Source organism: Nannobrachium achirus (assembly GCF_963921795.1).
Source record: "Nannobrachium achirus genome assembly, chromosome: 3".
In the NCBI taxonomy this organism is placed as follows: domain Eukaryota; kingdom Metazoa; phylum Chordata; class Actinopteri; order Myctophiformes; family Myctophidae; genus Nannobrachium; species Nannobrachium achirus.
The window spans coordinates 76,876,206-76,894,792 of NC_137812.1; the positions used below are offsets into that span (position 1 = coordinate 76,876,206).

At 39.5% G+C, this 18,587-nt stretch overlaps 1 protein-coding gene across 7 annotated transcripts in view; it reads right to left on the reverse strand.

The window, feature by feature from the left end:
* Positions 1-10,928: 10,928 nt before the first annotated feature.
* Positions 10,929-18,587, reverse strand: part of rrbp1b (ribosome binding protein 1b) — a 105,892-nt gene continuing 98,233 nt past the window's right edge. For 5 of the 7 annotated variants that reach the window (XM_080721966.1, XM_080721969.1, XM_080721971.1 and 2 more), the window contains 2 exons: positions 18,032-18,175; positions 10,929-14,293 (listed from right to left, as the gene is read on the reverse strand). In XM_080721966.1, the coding sequence (XP_080578092.1) occupies positions 14,255-14,293; positions 18,032-18,175 (183 nt within the window). In that variant the 3' untranslated portion in view covers positions 10,929-14,254. Of the gene's footprint in view, positions 14,294-16,509; positions 16,557-18,031; positions 18,176-18,587 lie in introns of all 7 variants that reach the window. The other 2 variants (XM_080721968.1, XM_080721967.1) reach the window with 2 other exon arrangements.

An 18,587-nucleotide genomic window follows, 5' to 3' on the forward strand; every position in this document is an offset into this window, starting at 1 on the left:
ATATGGTGTGACTGTCCTGACCTTGTTTCTCAAAGTGGGAACTTGAATAAAACTAAGAAAAAGAATTGCTAAAAATCATTTGAAAATGAATTTAGGCTAAAAAAAATGTCTATTTTGAGCCTATATCTTTTCAAAGTCAAAGCATAATGTTTTCAGTCATTTCTGATCAAAAACATTTTGTCCCCCAACCCAAAATCATTTGGTGTGACACTAGTTTGGAAAAATTAAACAGGCAATTATTTGGACACCTATTGGCTAGAGAGGTCCTTCTTCTGTAAGGCTATTCAGCACTCCCAGCACAACTGCAAGACAGGTGTCTGAGGTGAGTTATGATTTTAACATTTTCATGAAATGCCATCTTGTTGAAACGTTCACAAACTCACCATTCTGGATGTCTTTTGGTGTGACACCTTTTCTTTAAAAAAAGCTTAAGTTATTTGAAGTTTTGGTCATATTTCCATGTAGATCTAGGCTGCTTTGTTATAGCTAGCATGCTGTTAGCATGCTAATGTGTACATAGTAGCCTCAAGGTAAACCTAAATGCAGAAAACAGTAATATGGTGTGACACTTAATCATATGGTGTGACAGGTCTGCTTGTCACGCCATATGACTTGATTGTCACACCATATGATTTATACTGTATTTAACTACAGATATAACAATAAATAACAAAGTTCCATGTTTCTTTTGTACATTTAAACATTTGTTTTAAACATTTTTACATAAAATGTAATTTAGCTTCATTCAGTGATACTTCAAATTCATCAGACAGAGCAGAAACCCCTTCACAGAAACCTTAACATATTGTTTCAATCTAAACAATATTTTCTCTTTGTCTTAAACTATACATTCCATTTTCTTTTGTCAGCTGGGAAATGACAAGTGCTGAGAGAACGAGAAAGTACAGGGAGAAACTAAACAATGACCCAGCAAGGAGAGAGGAGCCAAAGGGGCGAGACTGCATTTTCTAAGAAGAGCAGGAGGTTGTCTGTGGCATAGCAGAACCACAACAAGGCAGCCGGTTTGCTACCCTCACCAAATACGACTGGCTGATGTACAATACAGTCTAAATGTATAATCTAATCTGATCTAATACTTTTGTACTTTCACTCACTGGACTGGACAGTGGACAGTGTTAAGGTAGGACCCGAGACAAAACTAGCGAAAATAGCTGATCTACAAGCGCTCAACACGTTGTGCTTGTAGATCAGCTATTTTTGGAGTTGCGCAACCCAGCACTCTTTAGCTAGTGGAGATGTGGTGTAATGTCATGATTCCTAATTACATTTGTTCAACACAAAATGCTGTGTTCAAGTTCAGGAGACTTCGGAAAAAAGCAATTTACCTGAATGCTGAGTTCTGTTTCCACTAATTGGTGTTAATAAAATGTTGCCTTGGCTCCAAGTGTGGCTATGCGCCTTATTGTCTCTTTAGGATCCTTCTGCCGTGGGCCGGCAGAAGACTTAGGTGTGTGTAGCATTCCTGTGCACATCCTCATCATCCATCTACTACTACAATTCTTTCTTATCCCATGTTAAAGCCCTACAATAATATCCTGTTCAGAAATATTAAGGCCATGTTATCCTGGGTAATTGTTTAATCAATCAGTAAAGTTCAGTACTCACTAATAGGTAGGTTAAACACAGTTTGTTTTGACACATGAAGATATGATCATACGGTGTGACACTAAATCATTTGGTGTGACATTCCAAATAGTGAAAAATCATACCTTTATTAATGATTAAACCAAAAAAATGTTTATGCATTACATAGAGAATATTATCAGGAAGAGTCACAAATATTTGTGTAATTTTAGAGAAAGTTTTGACAGAATACATTTAAAATATGTTGTAAGATCATGAACATGGGCCTCACACAGAGTGTCGATTATGAAAAAAACATACAGATATAATTAATTTTCAAAAAACTATAGTGGATCACTGGTTAGTTATGATAAAGGACTTTGATAAAGTGAGTAACTTAAGAAAGATGTACTCCATTTTCATTTTATGAACAATTATTTTCATGTCACACCATATGACGATTTTAGGCACAAGTACAACAAACTGCTGAATAAAGTCTGATTCCAATAAAATATCTAAAAACAGAATGTATTTCCATAAGGTTGAGAGTGAGTAGAACAAAAGTAAATAACTTTTATGCCTGCAATTTAAAGTTTTTTTAAAAACACATTTTTTGGGGCGTCACGTCACTGACCCATATATATATATACATAGTGTTATATACATAGTTTAAACTTTATGTTATGTTATATACATAGTTTAAACTTTAGAACTTTAGGTTATGTTATATACATAGTTATAATATTACTATACATAGTGTTATATACATAGTTTAAACTTTAGAACTTTAGGTTATGTTATATAGGCCTACATAGTTATAATATTACTATATATAGTGTTATATACATAGTTTAAACTTTAGATAAAGGCCTACAATACTTGCAGGGGCGTCAATTGGGTATGGCAAGGGTATGCAGCTGCCATACCCTGGGTCCAGGGGGGTCCAGGGGGGTCCAGGGGTATGCAGCTGCCATACCCTGGGTCCAGGGTATGGCAGGGGTATGCAGCTGCCATACCCTGGGTCCAGGGGGGAAAATAAAAGTTACTTTTAAATATAAATCCATGAATGTCTCTTTGTCTATCTGTGCTGGTTATTATGTTGTTAAATTACAGTAAAATAACTACAAATGCAAAATGTTACAAAATGGTCACTTTAACAAGGTATTATAATTATATTCTCCACACTTTCATTCTCCCCATTTTGACAAAATGGTATATTCCCAGGTTCCACAGGTCAGCTGCACATGTGCAATGCACTTGAACAACCGTTCCAGGCTGCCATATCCAGCCCAAGAAACCATAAAAACGGGGGGAAAAATAGGGAAAAATAAAATGTACTTCTTAAAATAAATGTAGGCCTATCATGCCTGTTGCTAATATGGCAACATGACAGGTGTTTTGCACGCGCGCAAAGGCGTCTGAACTGACGCCACTGAATACTTGATTTAACTGATCTTATGGCAGTACGACATGGCAGTACGACATGGCATCTTCCTGCGACTGCAACCTGTCCTGTTCGCGGATGACTCGGCACTCCTAGTCTCCGGCATGAAGGACCACTTGCAGGTTGAAAAGACTCTTAACTCTGAACTAACCAACACATCATCAACTCACCTGCATGGGCAAAACTGAATCCATCCTCTTTGGACTAAAATCATGAACTCAAAAAGGTCGAAAACTTCACAATCAAAGTGGGTGACAAGGTCATAACATGAAAAAACAAAATGTCCTACTTTAGGATGTATCCTTGAAGCTAATCTTTCCAGCTTCAAGGATGTTGGATACAAAATGTTATTGTACAGTAGCTGGTACGGAGAGATAATGCATGGTGTCTACAATATACCACACTAAATGTTATTGTACAGTAGCTGGTACGAAGAGATAATGCCAATGGTGTCTACAATATACCAAACCTTATGCACATGTACAGCTGAGGATGCTTTTTACATTATCTTCGCTCGTTTTCCTTTCTCTTTCTTTCCTAAGCCATTATTACTTATTATTTTATCTTAGATGTGCTGTGTTTTTCTGTTGTTCTGCTGTTTTTTAATATACTTATAAACCACTGCATTGTCTGAAGGAAGCCGAACACAAATATGTTTTATTCTTATGTACCTGTACAAAATATGTAACAATAAAGTACAACCAACAAACTCGTTTCCTATATATAGCCTATACTGTATATATTTGTTGCACTGTTATTTTTTCTTTTTTTTTTTTTTCTGACAATACTGCATTGTATAGGCTACTGGGTTCTATCCGTCTGTCATTCAATGTTATATGAGATACTTCAATGGTTTCCTGTGCAAATAAGCAGAAAAGCTTACAAGGGTCTCCTTTTAGTTGACCTTGTACCAGTGAACTGTAGTGTCAATGAAACTGTACCTTTTAGTTGACCTTGTACCAGTGAACTGTAGTGTCATGAAACTGTACCTTTTCCTCTGCAAACTGACAATAAAGTCTTCAATCAATCAATGCCCCACGGTCCTTACCTTGGCTTTGCGTCCTTGTTTAAGGCAAAATAAAATACCCTGTGCTGGCGGGCCATTCCCTGTGCCGCCGCTAGGGGGCGATGAAGTGTCTGTTCTTTCAGAGTAAAAGTCGCAGCCTCTGATTACATTAGATTAGGTTGTAATCTAGAACGAGCCTTCTAATCATCCTAATCATTTAATCATTAGAGGATCATTATCTTCTCACCTCTATGAACACATAACCCTGAGAGCTTATATTAGTATTATTATTAGGCTATTATTATTTTAAAGTACACTTTTCAACAATTGAATGTGTTTTAAATGGCTGGATTGAACACGTGTGAGTCATCATGAAATCCTATAAATGTTCAGGAAATATGTGATAAATATTTTTGATTCTTGCATCAAACTCTCTGAAGTGTGTGTGTGTGTACGCGCGCGCGCGTGCTCGTCAATCAATCAATGTTTCATCAGTAGCCTCCATATTAGGCCTTCTAATTAGCTTCACTGATCAGACGCATTAATATTAGCCTGATTTCAGACTCAGCTCAGTCCACTCTGAGAGTGGGCGGGGTCTATGGTCTGGAACCAGGCAACATTAATGTTACATTTAATACATTTAATCTTATCTATCTATAAATGCGAGAAGTCTCTGCGTGTGTGTTTGTAATCCGCGTATCTCGAGAACCTTTCGTCCCACCGGCTTCAGATTCGGCACGCGCGCTCCCCGCCGCGGCACGGAGTGCAGTGCCGGGCCTCGACCCGACCCGATGCGCGGTTTTCCCTAACCGGCGCGAAACGTTCGGAATCTCCTTATGCGGAAATCGGCGCAAAATCGGCGCAAGCGCTGACTCATTGTGACATCACTGCAGTGCCGGGCGCAAGCGCTGAGTCATTGTGACATCACTGCAGGCAGATACAGGGGCCTAGCCTCGACCCGACAGACTGAGATCTCCATATATGGGCATATGGGCAGATACAGAGATCTCCATATATGGGCAATACAGGGGCCTTGCCTCGACCCGACAGATATCTCCGTATATGGGCATAAAAGGGACACAGACAGATATATCTCCGTATATGGGCATAAAAGGGACACAGACAGATATATGGGCATAAAAGGGACACAGACTGAGATCTCCATGACAGATATCTCCGTATATGGGCATAAAAGGGACACAGACTGATACAGAGAATGGGCATATGGGCAGATACAGAGATCTCCATATATGGGCATATGGGCATAAAGGATGGACACAGATAGAGTATATGGGCATAAAAGGGACACAGACAGATACAGAGATCTCCATATAATGGGGTTTGCATCCGTATATGGGCATAAAAGGGACACAGACAGATATATGGGCATAAAAGGGACACAGACTGAGATCTCCATGACAGATATCTCCGTATATGGGCATAAAAGGGACACAGACTGATACAGAGAATGGGCATATGGGCAGATACAGAGATCTCCATATATGGGCATATGGGCATAAAATGGACGCAGATATATGGGCATAAAAGGGACACAGACTGAGATCTCCATATATGGGCATATGGGCAGATACAGAGATCTCCATATATGGGCATATGGGCATAAAAGATGGACACAGATAGAGTATATGGGCATAAAAGGGACACAGACAGATACAGAGATCTCCATATAATGGGGTTTGCATTAAAGGGTGGGGCATTCATTCCCTATTTACATCGTTCCCGAGTTGGCCAGGTCGCAAACTCCATATATGGGCATAAATGGGCACAGGCAAACAGATGGTCAAACCAGGTCCTACAGAGATCTCCATATATGGGCAGAAAATGGACGTAGACAGACATATCTCTCCATATATGGGCATAAATGGACACACGCAAACAGATGGTCAAAACGGATCCTATGACAACAGGTATAATGGGGTTTGCATTAAAGGGCGGGGCATTCATTCCCTATTTACATTGTTCCCGAGTTGGCCAGGTCGCCGACTAGACGCTCGGCCGCCCGAAGGGCGGCCGAGCTTCTAGTATTTACAATTGGCTTAAGGCCGCAGCCCACTTTGGCACAGGGCACAGGACACAGGGCAGCCCACAGTCAACGGACACAGGACAGTCAACGGACTTTGAGACACGCCCAGAGAAAGAGAGAGGGAGAGGGAGAGAGAGGAGAGAAGCGCGCACACTTGGGGGGGGGGGGGAGGGGGGGCATAGGCACAGAAGCGCGCACACTTGGGGGGGGGAGGGGGGGGCAACTTCACAGAGAGAGACTGGGGGGGGAGGGGGGGCAACTTCACAGAGAGAGACGCACACTTTGGGGGGGGGGGGAATGCACAGAGAGAGACGCACACATCAACAATACGTTTTATTTCTTATTTTTTTCAAAACTTTTTTTTATCCTAATTTTTTTTTCTCAAAAATGTTTTTTTCTCAAAAAATGTTTTTCTCAAAAAAAACATTTTTCTCAAAAAAAATGTTTTCTCAAAAAACTTTTTTTCTCAAAAAAAATTTTTTTCTCAAAATTTTTTTTTCTCAATTTTTTTTTTCTCAAAAATTTTTTTTCTCAAAAATGTTTTTTTTCTCTAAATTTTTTTTCTCAAATTTTTTTTTTCTCAAAAAAATGTTTTTTCTCAAAAATGTTTTTTCTCAAAAAACTTTTTTCTCAAACTTTTTTTCTCAAAAATTTTTTTTTCTCAAATTTTTTTTCTCAAACATTTTTTTTCTCAAAATTTTTAACTTTTTTTTTCCCTTAACTTTTTTTTTTTTTTTTAACTTTTTTTTTTTTTTTTTTTTTAAACTAGATGTGAGCGGGCCGAAGGCCCGCAAACCTCTAGTGTTATACAAATGGCAGCTTTCCCACTCCTTCTCAACCCTACAGCTCCATCTAGTGGCAGACCATGGCCTTGCAGAATGTCAGTGCAACAGATCTGACTCATTCATTAAAGGCAGGGTAAGTGAAATGTCTTTGTTAAAATGTTTTAAATGATCTTATAGATTATATCTTATTGATATCATATTATGTGCTTGTTCCATAACGAGGGATCTATACATCTCTCCAGTTCTTAAGTAAATAGATGTTTCTATTAGTTCAGGAAACCAATTTCATCCAAACAGGAGAGATAACTTAAAGGGACCACCCATTTTCAATATTGAAAAAAAAAAAATAATAATAATAATATACCTTAGAGGAGTTGTGTAAATAAGTGATGACATCACACTGTTGTTACAATACAAACCCCCAAAACAATCCTCCAGTTCTAGGCAACACAGAAGGGGGGGGGAACTTTTTTTTCTCAAGGTATATTAATGACATAATTCAAAATTGAAAATGGGTGGTCTTCCTCTTTAATACAGGATTAACACTTTCCATGCCAGGGCCAAAATGGCCCAAGGTCCCTGTGCCAGGATTTTGTATGTTTTTCTTTACTATGCAATGAAAAAAAAAAGATTTTATTTTTAGATTTTTTCTTCCCCACAGAAACAGACACAGTTGTTGTGATTCAGTGGCAAAAATACTTTTGTCAATCAGACAAATGGTTCCAGAGATAGAGCTGTTTGAATGAAAAAAGTGTCCATCCACTAGAATGAACACACATTTTCTCAATCAGCTAAACGAGGGAGCCAACACACAAACAGAGAAAAGCATCTCTCTGATCTCAGGTCATTTTGACATATTTTAAAAAAGAATAAAAAAATGAAAAAATAAATAAAACAAATAATACATTTTTATTATTTACGTCAAAAGCGGTCCTTGGCACTGACGGGTTTTGCGATGATTCTCTGGGCAGATACAGAGATCTCCATATATGGGCATATGGGCATAAAATGGACGCAGATATATGGGCATAAAAGGGACACAGACTGAGATCTCCATATATGGGCATATGGGCAGATACAGAGATCTCCATATATGGGCATATGGGCATAAAAGATGGACACAGATAGAGTATATGGGCATAAAAGGGACACAGACAGATACAGAGATCTCCATATAATGGGGTTTGCATTAAAGGGTGGGGCATTCATTCCCTATTTACATCGTTCCCGAGTTGGCCAGGTCGCAAACTCCATATATGGGCATAAATGGGCACAGGCAAACAGATGGTCAAACCAGGTCCTACAGAGATCTCCATATATGGGCAGAAAATGGACGTAGACAGACATATCTCTCCATATATGGGCATAAATGGACACACGCAAACAGATGGTCAAAACGGATCCTATGACAACAGGTATAATGGGGTTTGCATTAAAGGGCGGGGCATTCATTCCCTATTTACATTGTTCCCGAGTTGGCCAGGTCGCCGACTAGACGCTCGGCCGCCCGAAGGGCGGCCGAGCTTCTAGTATTTACAATTGGCTTAAGGCCGCAGCCCACTTTGGCACAGGGCACAGGACACAGGGCAGCCCACAGTCAACGGACACAGGACAGTCAACGGACTTTGAGACACGCCCAGAGAAAGAGAGAGGGAGAGGGAGAGAGAGGAGAGAAGCGCGCACACTTGGGGGGGGGGGGGAGGGGGGGCATAGGCACAGAAGCGCGCACACTTGGGGGGGGGAGGGGGGGCAACTTCACAGAGAGAGACTGGGGGGGGAGGGGGGGCAACTTCACAGAGAGAGACGCACACTTTGGGGGGGGGGGGGAATGCACAGAGAGAGACGCACACATCAACAATACGTTTTATTTCTTATTTTTTTCAAAACTTTTTTTTATCCTAATTTTTTTTTCTCAAAAATGTTTTTTTCTCAAAAAATGTTTTTCTCAAAAAAAACATTTTTCTCAAAAAAAATGTTTTCTCAAAAAACTTTTTTTCTCAAAAAAAATTTTTTTCTCAAAATTTTTTTTTCTCAATTTTTTTTTTCTCAAAAATTTTTTTTCTCAAAAATGTTTTTTTTCTCTAAATTTTTTTTCTCAAATTTTTTTTTTCTCAAAAAAATGTTTTTTCTCAAAAATGTTTTTTCTCAAAAAACTTTTTTCTCAAACTTTTTTTCTCAAAAATTTTTTTTTCTCAAATTTTTTTTCTCAAACATTTTTTTTCTCAAAATTTTTAACTTTTTTTTTCCCTTAACTTTTTTTTTTTTTTTTAACTTTTTTTTTTTTTTTTTTTTTAAACTAGATGTGAGCGGGCCGAAGGCCCGCAAACCTCTAGTGTTATACAAATGGCAGCTTTCCCACTCCTTCTCAACCCTACAGCTCCATCTAGTGGCAGACCATGGCCTTGCAGAATGTCAGTGCAACAGATCTGACTCATTCATTAAAGGCAGGGTAAGTGAAATGTCTTTGTTAAAATGTTTTAAATGATCTTATAGATTATATCTTATTGATATCATATTATGTGCTTGTTCCATAACGAGGGATCTATACATCTCTCCAGTTCTTAAGTAAATAGATGTTTCTATTAGTTCAGGAAACCAATTTCATCCAAACAGGAGAGATAACTTAAAGGGACCACCCATTTTCAATATTGAAAAAAAAAAAATAATAATAATAATATACCTTAGAGGAGTTGTGTAAATAAGTGATGACATCACACTGTTGTTACAATACAAACCCCCAAAACAATCCTCCAGTTCTAGGCAACACAGAAGGGGGGGGGAACTTTTTTTTCTCAAGGTATATTAATGACATAATTCAAAATTGAAAATGGGTGGTCTTCCTCTTTAATACAGGATTAACACTTTCCATGCCAGGGCCAAAATGGCCCAAGGTCCCTGTGCCAGGATTTTGTATGTTTTTCTTTACTATGCAATGAAAAAAAAAAGATTTTATTTTTAGATTTTTTCTTCCCCACAGAAACAGACACAGTTGTTGTGATTCAGTGGCAAAAATACTTTTGTCAATCAGACAAATGGTTCCAGAGATAGAGCTGTTTGAATGAAAAAAGTGTCCATCCACTAGAATGAACACACATTTTCTCAATCAGCTAAACGAGGGAGCCAACACACAAACAGAGAAAAGCATCTCTCTGATCTCAGGTCATTTTGACATATTTTAAAAAAGAATAAAAAAATGAAAAAATAAATAAAACAAATAATACATTTTTATTATTTACGTCAAAAGCGGTCCTTGGCACTGACGGGTTTTGCGATGATTCTCGTCAATTCTCGTCTGTGGCATGGGAAGAGTTAAACAGGAGAGATAACTTAATACAGGATTAAACAGGAGAGATAACTTAATACAGGATTAAACAGGAGAGATAACTTAATACAGGATTAAACAGGAGAGATAACTTAATACAGGATTAAACAGGAGAGATAACTTAATACAGGATTAAACAGGAGAGATAACTTAATACAGGATTAAACAGGATGAACACGTGAAACTGGAAAAAGAAAGAGAGAAGGTTTGGGCAGAGAGAATTTAAAATGGAACACAAATTGATAAATTATATTTTAATATATTTAACCTTTTAGTTTACTAAAAGAGCTGGGCAGACAGACTGAACAAACACTCTATAAAGCAACGATCACAACATAGAGAGGTTTAACTTTCATAATTTTAACCATAAACTTTGTTTTAAAACAAAATCACTGGCAGCCCCGAACAGACTGAACAGTGTTTCTATAAGCTGTCCTACTGTCTGTCTGTCTGTCTGTCTGTCTGTCTGTCTGTCTGTCTGTCTGTCTGTCTGTCTGTCTGTCCTACACTGTCTGTCTCTCAGCTGTCCTACTGTCTGTCTGTCTGTCTGTCTGTCTGTCTGTCTGTCTGTCTGTCTCTCCAACACGGTCTGTGTCAACAAATAAAGACAAAGAAAAGTTGAGAAAACCTTTGAAAGAAGCAACTGAAAAAACGAAGAAAGAAAAGTTTTTTTTCCTTCTTTTTCTGAAAGAAACAACAAGAAAGTCACTGCTCTGATAAACGAATAAAAACAATATCAGGCGTTTCTTTCTAAATACGTTTATTTGGTACAAAGTCACATTTTGGTATCGGGGAGGCAACAGAGGCATTAAGGCACGAACTGGTCTTGTATCCTTGTGTGTGTGTGTGTGTGTGTGTGTGTGTGTGTGTGTGTGTGTGTGTGTGCGTGCGTGCGTGCGTGCGTGCGTGCGTGCGTGCGTGCGTGCGTGTGTGCGTGTGTGCTTGTGTGTGTGTGTGTGGTAAACCATGACGAATGAAAGACCCCAAAAAACACAAAAACCTTCCTTTTTCTGCATGGATAAAACCCTTTCAACAGGAGGGTTAGGTTAGGGTTAGGTTAACCCTAACCCTAACCCTAACCCTTTCCTTTCAACAGGAGGGGAGGTAAAAGCCTGGTGTATACTTCCCTGTACGACGGTGTGGCGCGCTGAAGAAAAAAAACACCGCGCGACACGTACAAGAGTCTACGTTAGGCTGAGTCATTGCACCGTTCATGCATGTTTCAACCATGCAGATTTTCCCTTTTATACATTTCTCTCGTTAAAGCCCGATTCATGCGACGGTGTCGCGCCGCACGGCCATCTACGATGCCACGCACGTCGGACTGTTTGGCGTCGGACAGTTTGGCGTCGGACAACAGAGCAGGAATGAAGCGCAACACTGAACCGTTGAGTGTTCTCAATAAAGCTTCTCAAACCGCTCGCCTAAAAATCTAGAACAACGACCACGTTTCTAGAAACGGGCGAAGTTGTGTAGCTTAACATTATGCTGTCGTGCCAAACAGAAAGTTATCATGATTTATCTTAACATAAATTGGATTCAAAGGTAAAGTAACTGTGATCACCGCCCAAAATAAAAACACACGTTTTTATAACATTTTTGGCGAGTGCAGACGTAAGACTCAAAACCCACAGAGCATTTCTTGGGCTATTAAGTCTAAAATATGTCTAAACGACAGGCTAAGATCGGGTTAGAACTGGTCTAAAAGTGAAGGTTTTTTAGCCGGCTAAGCTTAGAGAGACCGTCTGTAAATAAATGAGAACATCTACAGTAAGCTAAGATAAGCCTAGCCGTCAAAAACATCAGACCAGACATATAACCTGATTTTAGACAGAAGCCTAATAGCCGCCCAGGGCTCACAGGGTAGCCTTCACCGGATTCAACAATAATGTCAAATTAACGGTTGTCTGCCGTAATACGGAGCATTAATAAAAACTACTCAAAAATCACATTAAACCGCATGTCCTCGTATAAGGCACGTTACTGACAATAATATTATTAACTGGTATAAGGCACATTAGTGATAATAATATTATTAGCTCGTTTAAAGGTGATACACCATGCATTTAAAAAGTATTTATGTCATATTGTTTAAAAATTACCACTCCTGAATAGAGAGCCTCTCATTTTTGAATGGCTCTCAGAGCATTTTCAGCTGCAGTACCACCTTTGGCCTGAACTGCGCCACCACCCCAAAAAAATCTTTTTTATTTTTTTTATTTTTTTTGAAAAAAATGTTTTTTTTCTTCAAAAACGGCCGTTTATGACGTCACAAACGGCAGCAAATCTGGACTGTTTTGAGAACCCGTGGGATGCTTTTAACCTCCACCTTCCCAAAACCAGAGAAAGACACAACGGTCTGAAATGGGACTTTGTGAGGATAGAAGGTACTAGTGGGACCCCAAAAAAAGGTTTTAAAATAGGAAAAGTGAAATTTCATGGTGTATCACCTTTAAGGCACATTTACTGATAATAACACCTCCAGCATTACAGCTTGATTAAAAAAAAACAATGACACTAATAATGAAATAAAAATAAAAGTTCAATTCATAAAAAGGATTCTTTCCCCAATCTCCCAGGCAGACTCATTTGGAGCCTGTTTAAATATCCTTTCAGCTCACAGAGGAGTTTTGTAAACCCTAGAATCATTACTTGGTTGCCCCCCCCCCCCGCCCCCCCGCGGGGTCCCCCAGGGCTGGGTACTTGGTCCTCCTTGCTCCTTGTTTTCCCTCCACTCCTTTCGCCGCATAAATTCTATTCAGCGAATGTTCTTCCCCAGAACAGCCACGCTAGGGTTCATATGGTTAATGTATTATAATAACAATAATAACATATAATATATAAGACTTTGGATGACTGGTTTAACAGATAATAATAATAATAATAATAATACATTGTTGCTGTGAGGCAGAAACCTTGTATCCATAATTCATAATTTCTAAGTTTTTCTTGTTAAATTAATATAATGCCCTGCTTCATCTTACCAGGGTGACGCACAAAAGCAGTGAAAATAGACGATCTACAAGCTCACAAGTCGATCGGCCATTTTCACGATTTCCCTTTAGTTTTTTTCTTAAACGGTAATAAGAAAGGAAAGGTGTTGGACATCGGAGGTTTTCCTCCTGACGTTGCGATGACACAGGATTCTCATGTTACGATAAATAAGATCCTACGGTCGTGTTCTCACCGGACGCCACGGGAATTCACTTGAGCGACGCGATGCGGCGCCTGCAGCGGCGCCTGAAGCGGTGCGAATCAAATCTCCAGCCACAGTACGGCATTCACCAAATATTCAAATATCAAAGTCACTATTCGACGTTGTTCACCGAAGTCAAATATTCGCTTATTTTAGTTTTGTTATTGTTTTCTCTTAAAATATATAGTTTATAAAGCTTGGCTAGATAGGAAGTCATAAGAATGAGTTGTAGGTATTACATTTAATGTGACTCGGTTCTGCAGTTTGGCAAGTCCTGTCGAATATTCCAATATTCGAATACTTTGAGGTCGAATAATTCGTATACTAAAAATCACTATTGGTGAATGCCCTAAGCCACATGTGTGTAATGTTGGGTGGCTCAGTCGCTTCAAGTGAAAAACGTTGCGTCCGGCGTGAACGTCGACAGATTGACATATTTCCCCTGATTCAAGTGACGTGATTCTTTCTTTTCCTGATTTTATTCAGGTGTGAATTGCACTTTTGCTCATGAAAACAAAGCCTCTGATTGGCTCTCTCTGTGTTAAACCCCAACTCTACACTCTGATTGGCTCTCTGTGTTAAAACCCAACTCTACACTCTGATTGGCTCTCTGTGGAATGTTTGGACTGGAATGTTTGGAAGACATGTTGGTCCCTGATGGAGCCAAGATGGCTGACATGTTGGTCCCTGGTGGAGCCAAGATGGCTGACATGTTGGTCCCTGGTGGAGCCAAGATGGCTGACATGTTGGTCCGCTGTGTGGAGCCAAGATGGCGCCTGGTGTGTGTGTGTGTGTGTGTGTGTGTGTGTGTGTGTGTGTGTGTGTGTGTGTGTGTGTGTGTGTGTGTGTGTGTGTGTGTGTGTGTGTGTGACATCAGACTGACGTTCCTTCCTTGGGCTGCTCAGTCTGCTCCTAGAAGAGAACAAACACACTCTGTTAACAACAACACATTCACACACAAACACCAACACATGTCAATAACAACACATTCACACAAACACCAACAAATGTCAATGTCGTTATAAGCGACTTTGATCCTGTTTTCTTATAATTTTGTAAGTTTTATGGGTTACTTTTGTTTGGGCTTGTTTCTGAAGTGTAGTTGCTTATTTGGCCTTGCTTTCAACATTATTTTAGAAAATAGCTAATGTAATAGAGCTCAATAGGTGAAACTGGTTGTTTTCTTTTGAGCTTGTTTTCATAGACCTGGTCGCTTGTTTCACTACGGGGGCAGCAGTACCCAGTTAGGAGTGGAGGGAGTTGAATCAGTGTACAGCAGGTTATTAGTGCTAGTAGTGAGACATGTTGTTAAATAGACCACATTGTACCATTAGGATGGTGGCACTACAACAGTATGTGATTGGAGGGTGTATGGGTGACTCCATTGCTCCATACATTAGACCAGGTCTTCAGCGTTTCTCCTTTTTGTTTGACAGCAGCACTATCATCAGTGTTTGTGTGAAATGTTTGTTATCATTTTATTTCATAGTTTTAACCACTTCAGAAACTTGACCTTGGTGTTGAATAAATATATTTTTAAAGCAAACTTTTGTAAATCTTTGATTCTGGAACAACATGTTTTGGGATGGGGGTCCGTGGTCAAATACTTATCATGGTGTATGAGTGACTTCTATGCTCCATACATTGGGGGTCCGTGGTCAAATACTAGCATGAAAACGTTTTTTCTTTTTTTTTTTAAGACACAATCAGCCTCGGGTCTTAATGGATGTAAAACAATAAACCGTTCCTGTCACACGGACCCCCTTTAGTAACTCTGAGGACCCCTAGGGGTCCCTGGATCCCATGTTGAAGACCCCTTCATTAGACCTTAGACATCCCACCTCTCCTGGAGAATGGGATCAAGTCATGGACATCAGTCCCCCTGAACAATGGGATCAATTCATTTGTTGATTTTAATTTACAGACAGATTTATTATGTATGATCTCTTCACATCAGAACAATGGGATTTTAAGGGATCGTAAATGTGCAAATCAAACTAATTGATTTAAACAAATACAAAAAGTTAATTATAGGCATCAACATTTTAATCAAAATAAGTAGTTAATCAGACTGATTCGGTCGGTCATAAAAAAATCTATTTGATTTGTTTTCCTTTTGATTCGTTGATTGATCGGTTATTGAATATTCGATTGACCCAAACAATTATTGATAGAATTGTCGATTAGAACATCATTTAATTCATCCTTGATCAGTGAAAGGTTCCTGATTTGGGGCATTTATTTGACAATGAATGAATGGACCAATCCAGCGTTTAACAGCAGTGTTCTCACGGTGGGGGTCCGGGGACCCCCAGGGGTCCTTGAGGGGGGTTCCAGGGGGTCCCCAGCAAAATGTGTCATTACAGACAGCATCACTAACATTTTAACTACTTTATCCATATGCTATTGAAACAATGCAGATAGTAGTTCTGCAAGCTTATACATCTACTATTTTTGAAAATGTTTGGACAATTTTGAATTCAGATTTATTTATGTTTATATGTCAGATAGGATGTCTGCCACATAGTGAGCTATTGACCCATTTAGACCTGAGGATGTCTGCCACATAGTGAGCTATTGACCCATTTAGACCTGAGGATGTCTGCCACATAGTGAGCTATTGACCCATTTGGACCTGAGCCAATTCTAAAAACACCTTTCATTTCATTTTAAAATGTATGTTGCTTAATACTGTACATGGTAGGGCACTAACGACTTGTCGACTCGACTCAGTTAAAAGTTGAGTTGAAGTCGACTTTATCGTTTGATGATGTCATCACATCACACACGACCCCCCAATTATTTGGATTATTTAATACCTCTAAAATGACAAATTAAACATTAGCCAAATTGTCAAATATTAGAGGCAGAAATTGTGAAAATAGCAGATCTACATGCTCAAAGACTTTCGACTTTCTCTGGTGGGAGTCGACTTGTGTAATGAAGTCGACTGAGTCGACTTGTCGACTTTTTTGTTAATGCCCTACTACATAGCAACAACAACCCCAAAAGGGGTCCCCGGATTGAAAGGTATGGTTACGTATAGGGGTCCTCGGTCTAAATGGGTTGATATGGTGATTCCAGGATTGCACCCCCTCGGCGGTTGCGTTCACATACTGTATACTCACACTGACATTCATTACTGCTTGGCTTTTTTCTGACTGCTTATTTTTATCTTAAAAAAAAAACACATTTGAAAGGTAGTGTAAGTGATATTGTTTATTATATGTTTTTGTTGGCTTTGTTTTGGCTGAGTTATTTATTTGAGACGAGCGGACCGGTTGTTTTTGAGAATATGTTTTTAATTAAGAGCCACACAGCACGGGAACTCTGTGAAATGAATGCCAGCTTGCACGGCTGGTTGTGATGAAGTTGATTAGACGAACGTAACGTCTTGTATTTGGGAATATAGGCTATCGGTTTATAGAGATGCCAAAAGTTAAACAAACAATTGATTTAATTACAATGTGTCCTACTCCTATATTCAAACATATGCTATGTGTCTGTGCTTGGTGCGTTGACATCGCTTTCTGTTTTACACTTTCTTATATCACAACAATCCAAATAATATCCATGGATTTGTTACTCTTCATGTGGCGCAGCGATATTTTACAAGGAAAGACAAATGTCTCTTTTCCACTAGTTGTAACCCAGATTGACAGTCTGTTCTCTGCCTCATTCAGCTGGTGAATGCGCCGCATTCTAGCAACTATAAGTTCTACCTGAAAAGGATGATCAGCACTGCCTGTGGTAACTTCTTAAACATTCTGTTTACATCATATTCATTTTCTGTGAGTCTCATGCTGTGAGTTTGCACACCGTGGTTTGAGCAGTGACATTGATAATATGCGCTGTTGGCTAAAAAAAATCCTCTGCGTCCCAGGGGAGATTAATTTGCGTCCCAAATATATATTTTTCCGTCCCCGTGACTTCGGGAGTCCCTTAGTCTCGAGCTCCTTTTGCACAAAGTAGTGCATTGCAAGATAGAGGGCGCCAGATCCCTTTTAGTCACACCCTACCACTACTTCCTGTTCATCCACAGAGCATTGATTCTAGTTGTTTTCTCCATTAGGAGAAAACAACTAGAGGAAAGGAGAGCTTAAAACGTCGCTTTTGGGAGTATGGACATTACATAATGGACTTAAGCCAACTTACTTTTATCTGACATGTTGCTCGGTGTGGAGTGGTAGGTCATAGCCAGATCCTGCAGCTTACTTTAGTTTTGTCCTATACTTGTTTAAAGTGACGGAGCCTGATTGAGTTGTTAACACAGATCAGCTGTGCAGGTTCTGTGGAGTCTACGCAATGCACACACACAGACAGTACCGGGCTGTGCCTCATTGATTGATTGAAAGCAGCCAGTAGGCTATGCATGTTTTATTGCGAGAAACCAAAGTATATGTTAAATCATCGGACATTAAGCACCCCAACAGCCTCGCCCCCCCCCCCCCCCCCCCCCCAAAAAAAAAGAAAAAAAAGAAAAACGTTTTTTTTTTTTTTTTTTTTCATTCGACTAAGATATTGCCATTCGACTAGGTGCCGTTTCGATCAATTAGTCGACTATTCGACTATTCAGGGTCACCCCTATACCATACAGTAGGTATATAGGTGTGTGTACCATACAGTAGGTATAGTATATAATAAGTGTACCTGGGTTAGTATCTGCTCCTGTAAGGCCTTCACAGCGTCCTTCTCTTTGCTCAGCTGCTCCTGAGTTCCTTTCAGCAGCTGCTGCAGCTTGGTGGCAGCAAGACCAAGATCTTTGGTCAGCTTCTTCTCCTTCTCCAGCTTCTCCTGCACACAGTGAGCAGCACACAGCACACTGTTCAGCACTGTTTAACTGAGCAGACACAATGTTCAGCACCGTTTAACTGAGCAGACACAATGTTCAGCACTGTTTAACTGAGCAGACACAATGTTCAGCACTGTTTAAATGACTGCTGTTTAACTTCTCCTGAACACAGTGAGCAGCAAACAACACACTGTTCAACACTGTTTAACTGAGCAGACACAATGTTCAGCAATGTTTAACTTCTCCTGCACACAGTGAGCAGCAAACAACACACTGTTCAACACTGTTTAAATGACTGTGTTCACAGCACACACCACGTTCAACACTGTTTAAATGACTGCTGTTTAACTTCTCCTGAACACAGTGAGCAGCAAACAACACACTGTTCAACACTGTTTAACTGACTGCTGTTTA